Raw genomic sequence first — 6971 nt, 5'->3', positions numbered from 1 at the left:
GCTGTTGAATGAAGCAGAGAGTGAAATGAAGAGAAGATAATCAGTGGGGGAGGAGGGCAGGGGGGCCGATTGACTCCCTTAAAGGCAATGGGAACAAGTGAAATGTGAGCTGAAGAGGGAAGACTTGCATTTCCTTTTGACTTAAGACATCTCTGCCTGGATGTCCTGTTAATATCTCAAAATGTATGTCTAAAACATCATCCCACCAAAATCATCTTTCCCATCACCGCAGATGAGAAACGGTATCACCATAGATGATAGCCCATCATCCTATCTCACAAGCCTGTAGCCTTGGCATCATAGACATCTCTCATTCAAGCCACATGACCAAATCCTGTTGGTTTTCCTTTCACATTGCCCAAACCCTTGGTTCTCCATCTAAACTGCTACTCTGCTAAACCAAAGCATTACCTGTCTACGTTATCTGCTTCCTTTCTCCAGCCCTTTCCTCACCCTGCTATCCAGATTTCTTTAAAACACCATTTAGTCCATTTCCTGACTCAAGAACCTCCTGTGATCACCCATCTCTCTCTACAACAAATAGAAACCACACCACCAGCTTTAAAGCACTCTAGCTTGCCCCCTTCTACTTCACCTCACCTTTCCTACTATAGCCCAGTCCCATACCCTTTTCTAACCTAGCACCAGGTTACTAACCTTTCCTACAACCTCCATCTACACCAGAACTCCATCTCTTGATCACATCACCTCCAAGGATCCCTCCCTTAAGCCCTTTTCCCAGTCTTCCTCCCTTCAACGCTTGAAATTCACCCAGCTTCAGCATTTATGCATATACCTGTGATTCATTTATAGTAGCAGCTGGTCTCTCTAGACTGTAAGCTCCTTATGGGCAGTCAATGTGCCTACAATGTTATACTCTCCTAAACACTTATCGGTGCTGTGCATGCACACGCTTGATAAAGTAGTTGAAGCTATGGGACTGGATAAGTGAAGTGCCAAAAGGAGTCAGTGTAAAGAGCTAAGAAAGGCTCTGTCTAAAACACTTGGGACACTGGTGGCATTGGTTGGTGGATAAGCTCTGAGATCAAGTGGTCCATTCCGTCCACACTGAGGGCTTAAAGTTTTGTAAAGCAGGACCTCCGATGCTATCAGTAGTATTTATTGAAGGGCTTACATGTGCACTTGTACACAGCACTTGGGAAGGGTACAAAAGACATGTCTGCTCCACTAAAACAAAGTGTAAGATGAGCACAAGGGATTATGTGAAGAACTGTTGGTATTTGTTAAGCGCTTACTATGTGCCGAGCACTGTTCTAAGCACTGGGGTAGACATAGGGGAATCAGGTTGTCCCACATGGGGCTCACAGTTTTCATCCCCATTTTACAGATGAGGGAACTGAGGCACAGAGAAGTGAAGTGACTTGCCCACAGTCACACAGCCGACAAGTGGCAGAGCTGGGATTCGAACTCATGAGCCCTGACTCCAAAGCCCGTGCTCTTTCCACTGAGCCACGCTGCTTCTCTAACTGCTAAGCAGGCAGTTAGAAATCCAGGCTTTCAGCCTCTGAATCCCACAGGTTTACCGATTGATGAGAGGTACATTCAGGTTGGAAATATCGGAATACATTTTGGTTCTAGTCATTTGCACATGCAGATTCCCATTTCCTTATTTTCTACTAGGATTTAGGTCAGTTTTAATAAAACCAAAATGGCTACCTTAAGTGGGTTCAAGATTTAGCTGTTCCCTGCTCTTTGAGCTATTTATTGGTCCTGTTATCTCGACCTCTCAGGATCCTCTCAGTTTCCCACCTAAACATACCCACTGGCAAGAGGGTTGGGTTTATGAGAGATGAGCCTTCAGGGTCAACAGCTGGGGAATCAGGGGGTGGGAGATGCTTCCCCATTTGGCATGTGAAAAGGGATGGGCTAAAATACAGGAAACCTACATATTAATGCATTACTAGCTGCTAAGTAGCACTACAAGGTTTCCTGAACCGAGTCTGGTCATTTGTCCTGATACATACAGAATACTATAGAAATAATCCAAACACCCTCAGAGCATATTTTTCTGATTAGTGGTGCTAAAATATTTTAGAGACATCTGCACCAGCAATTCAAACACAGACCTGAGGTTGGGGGACCCAATAGCACACCGAAACAAGAAAACAATCAGCAAGCAGTCACTTTCTCCCTTCAAATGACTTATTACAGAAAAGCCAAATGGGGGATAGCTACACATTTTGCACCATCTGTAAATGATAATAAGATATGGTACAAAATACCAGTATTGCCCAGTGCCTGCTTTTTTCTGGCCCTCTCACCTAAATTTGCTCCTGAGCATGCCACCCAGTGAAATGGTGCTCAGATGGAGTCACTGCTTTAAACCATCTGACCAAAGGCAGCAAGGGAGAGGGAGGGACACTTTCCAGGAGGAGCACGGGTCTGGGTTCTAATCCCAGCTCTGCCAATTGCTGTGACCTTGGGCAAGTCACTTCCCTTCTCTGTGCCTCACTTCACTTCTCTGTGCCTCAGTTACCTCCTTCTTTAAATGTGCATTCAATACCTGTTTTCCCTCCTACTTAAAATGGATGGGACCTGCCCTGGCCAGCAGGCTATATCCTAACCAACCAGATCACACAAGTTGAAGCCAGGCTGGCACGGCTGATTTGTTTCTATTGTGGCAGCATGGTTCCAGGGTGTGAAAAATGAAGAGTCCAACAGCTGTCAAATGTTCATTTATTGCCACTCTTCCCTGCTGCTTTAACTCTGTAGAAAATAAAAATAAGAAGCCAATTAGTTAAACAGCACAACATGGTCTCTGACCCTAAAACCCCAACTGAACATTTAGGGGAAAACTTACAGCTGGACACTCCACAGCACCGCTGTTGATGTCATCGATGACATCATGGGGGTGCCGACCATCAATGTTGCAGCCCACAGACTGGGCTGTGCCCAAGATCTCCTTAATAGTTCCTAGGATTTAGAAGGAAAGAGGCGTCAAAGTTGCAGGTGGCTCACTCACCCAAAATCCAAGCAGAGCCTGTCACTGTGATTCACCTTATGTGCTGCAGTAGCCTTCTAAGCCCTGGAGGACAGGGCTTGTGCATTTTCCTGTATTCAGAACAGAGCAGATCTTCATATATTTATAAGACCTGCCTGTTCTGCCAGCTTGAGGTCTGAGCCACGACAAGTACAAGCTCAGTTTTAAGTCATGCAGTGTAGACAGTTTCAACTTTCCATTACTCATGGTTAAAGGTTACAGGGTCAAGTGCATAGGCAATGCAGACAGGAGGTTTTAAAATTGGGGAAATTGTCTTGGAGATGTGATTTTAACTAATGTAAAGATGGAGGAGTTGAAGAGGGGACAGGAGGGAGGGACTGGAGATCATGACAGACGTTTTCCAACTTCATCTTTAAAATACTGGTCAGGTCACTTTGGGAAAGATGTTGGGAGCAGGGGGATTAAGGAAGGAGTTAAACATTTTTTAGAGCGCAGAGTACTGCATTGTTTGGGAGACTACATTTCAAGAGTTAGCAGACACAGTCCTTGACTTGAAGGAACTTAGGCAAGTCACTTCACTTGGGGCCTCAGTGACCTCAGACTGTGAGCCCCGGGTGGGGCAGGGGCTCTGTCAGACCTGATTTGCCTGTATCCATCCCAGCACCTAGCACAGTGCCTGGCACACAGCAAGCACCTGAATACTATGATTATAAGTATTATCTCCCACCTAGACCACAGCCCAGTGCAGGAGAGGGATATTGTAATAAAAGGTAAGGGAAGCAACTGATAAATCAGGGAAGGCTTTGAGGATAAGGGAACCATCATGGATAGTGGTAACAAGAATCACTGTTAGACTAACTCGATGAGTGACAGGGAACACCTCCAAGCTAATTACCTTGGATCAACCCCAGTGCTTAACAAAGTCCAGTTATTTATTAGCTCTGAGGAACAGGAGTTGTCTAACTTACCAGAAAGGTCCCTGGCCAAGGATCGATGCCTCATCTGACGAGCAATACTGACAATTTCGTCAAAGCTGACATTGCCACTGTGTTTGACTGCAGAAAAGAAACCACAGCCCATCAGTTAGACCCTAGAATGCCACTCACATGGTGAAAGATCCCAGCAAGTGGACTGCACCCCTTCACCAATTTATTGGTTTCACCATGGGTTGTTCCCATGCTTTCGGCACAGAGTCATCCACAAGCAGAATAACCCTGTTTCCTAAGCTGGGGTTTTATATCAGCTCACCACTGGATTGTGCCCACCAACGTTATTAGTGATTAGGCACAGTGGCGGGTGGCTAAATGAAAAAAACAGTATCTGTGACATTCATTTCGAAGGGCAGGTAAGTGATCCTTCCCAAGGGTCTAAGCCATCCACCAAGTCCTTGAAGAACTTTGCCCTTCCACTGATCCCCATACAGATCAAAGAAATATGCCCCTCCCTGCACCCCACCTTGGCACCTCTGTCCTTAACTGGGAACACATTCAGTGTGCAGTGTGGTGTATATACAGCCATCCAGTCTGGGTATCTCATAAACTCTCATAGCCCAATTCATTGGGGAGAAAACTTACTGTTTTTTTGCTTCTTTCTGTCACGTGGTGGTTCTTTAAGGGCTTTGATAATCAGGGCCGAGGCAGAGGGCACCACCTCAATCTGAAGCAAGACAAAAAGATTAGTTAAGGCACCTGTTGAACTCCGGGCCCAATCAATCAAGCACCGGAGTGTGGTAATCATCATTTACCAGGTCCAATTCAGACCATCCAAAATAACTGAAAAGCTCTGGTCGTGTTACCAGCCTTTCGGCACAGAGCTCTCCATGAGCCAGGAGAGGCCTGCTTCCTACAGCTGGAGATTCTTCTAAGCCTACCACTGGTAAATACCAGTCACTTGGATTTAAGACAGGTATAGTGGCGGTGGTGGCGGGTGGCTGCCCTCTTGAGTTAGTCACATACCACTGCCTCCAGCTGCTTCCCCCCCTTCACCCAAGGTCAGAGAGAAGAGTACCTGAGCCTGTCTGTTTTGGATGGTAAGTTTAACTGTGATCCTCAATCCCTTCCAGTCACCAGTTGCTTTTGCTATGTCATCACCAACTTTTTTGGGAGACTAGAGAAATAAAGACAGATATGGTTAGGTACAGTCACAAAGCACAAACTATACTCCCCCTCCCTGTACACCTAGGAAAAAACATGGCATAGGAGGTGTTTGGTTCTGGGTTTTGAAGCTTCTCCAGTTTCCTGTAGACAAATTTACCCCATTCCCCCTATCAGTAATTGATTTTTTTTTAACATCTCTCTCTCAGTAGAGATTGTAAGCTCGTTATAGGTAGGGGTTACACCTACCAAATCATATTGTAGATTCCCAGGTGTTTTGCACAGGGCTCTGCACCGAGTAAGCACTCGATACCACTAAATCATTTTAACGTATACGCAAGCCCACTTCACCAGTTGACAGAAGCTTTAAAAGCTTATGGTTCCAAAATAATTTGGATTGTATCCCTCAGAAAGACACCCAGCAAACCGTTGACCAAGCTTACATGAACAAAGCAATCATGGGCCTAGTGGAACGGGCACAGGGAACTAGGAATCCCGGCCGTCGCCTGCTACGTGATCCCGGGCGAGTCACAATCTCTTGGTGCCTCGGTTTCCTTATCTGTAAATCGGGTTGAAAGGCTGCCCTTTCTCCCCACGTGGGACAGGTACTAGCTATCTTGTGCACACCCCATTTCTGAATAATGATGGCTGTCAACTTACCAAGCCCAGCGGTCCAATCTTTGGAGCCAGGGCAGATGTAGCACCGACTTCCCCACCTGTGCATCTCAGGAATACTAAGGACAAAAGAGAGAGACAATCATGACTCACGTGCAGCCAAGCGGGATATACCAGCGCACTCAACGAGGCGCTCCCCTCCTCTCTCCTCTGGGTCCCCGGATTCCTCGACGGCAAAAGGGCGGGCTCACTGTGCTCGTCCGCTCATTTGTATATATTTTTACTACCTTATTTTGTTGAGATGTACATCCCCTTGATTCTATTTATTGCTATTGTTTTTATCTGTCTCCCCCGATTAGAGTGTGAGCCCATCAATGGGCAAGGATTCTCTCGGTTGCCGATTTGAACATTCCAAGCGTTCAGTACAGTGCTCTGCACATAGTAAGCGCTCATTAAGTACTATTGAATGAATGGTCCCGCGGGGCAGCGCCATGCCCTTGGCCGGTCTCTGCTCCCCAAACGCAGGATGGTGCGGGGTCGGAGAGGCGGAGCAAGGCCGGGTGGGGCCTCGGCGGCTGTCCGCGGGATAGGGGGACAGGGAAGGAGGTCGAGCCGGGGCCTGCGAGGCGGCCTGGGCGGCGACTGTCCAACTGTTCATTCAATTCATTCACTCAATAGTATTTATTGAGCGCTTACTATGTGCAGAGCCTGGACTAAGCGCTTGGGATGAACAAGTCGGCAACAGATAGAGACAGTTCCTGCCCTTTGACGGGCTTACAGTCTAATCGGGGGAGACAGACAGACAAGAACAATGGCGATAACTAGAGCCGAGGGGAAGAACATCTCGAAAAAACAATGGCAACTAAATAGAATCAAGGTGATGTACATCTCATTAAACAAAATAAATAGGGTGATAAAGACATATACAGTTGAGCGGGCGGGTACAGTGCTGAGGGGGTGGGACGGGAGGGGTCAGGAGGGGAGGGAAAGGGGGGAGAAGAGGGTTTAGCTGCGGAGAGGTGAAGGTCCAGAGGGCAGGGTGGCCGGGGCTGGGGGGGGCATCCGTCCACTCTAGATTCCTCCCGCACCCCGTGACGCACCGACTTTGATCTCGTTGGGGTCGAACTTGGGGGGCATGGCGGCGTCGGCGGGCCGGTTCCGGAGCGGCGGGGCCGGTGTCGGTGTCGGATGAACCCGGATTCGGGACGACCGAGAAGTTGCACCTCCACCTCCCGCGAGCAAGGAGCCGAGAGGCCGGAAACCGCCCGCAACCCGACGGATATAGAGGGACAAGTCTCGCG

The 6971-nt window shown here is 47.8% G+C and overlaps 1 protein-coding gene and 1 non-coding gene across 2 annotated transcripts; both read right to left on the bottom strand.

Moving 5' to 3' along the window:
* Positions 1-2681: 2681 nt before the first annotated feature.
* Positions 2682-6930, bottom strand: RPL12 (ribosomal protein L12). Its single transcript, XM_001515138.6, has 7 exons — positions 6771-6930; positions 5716-5789; positions 4970-5068; positions 4537-4618; positions 3931-4017; positions 2822-2934; positions 2682-2727 (listed from the first exon to the last, which is right to left on the bottom strand). Exons 1-7 carry the CDS (start codon positions 6805-6807, stop codon positions 2722-2724), a joined length of 498 nt encoding a protein of 165 aa, XP_001515188.2. The 5' UTR covers positions 6808-6930; the 3' UTR covers positions 2682-2721.
* On the bottom strand, positions 4129-4259 carry LOC114811867. The gene has a single exon (XR_003759563.1). It is a non-coding gene; the product is annotated as a small nucleolar RNA SNORA65 (small nucleolar RNA).
* Positions 6931-6971: the final 41 nt, after the last annotated feature.

The sequence above is a fragment of the Ornithorhynchus anatinus genome, chromosome 4, assembly GCF_004115215.2.
Source record: "Ornithorhynchus anatinus isolate Pmale09 chromosome 4, mOrnAna1.pri.v4, whole genome shotgun sequence".
Classification (NCBI taxonomy): Eukaryota; Metazoa; Chordata; class Mammalia; order Monotremata; family Ornithorhynchidae; genus Ornithorhynchus; species Ornithorhynchus anatinus.
This window is presented reverse-complemented; position numbering and strand designations above follow the sequence as displayed.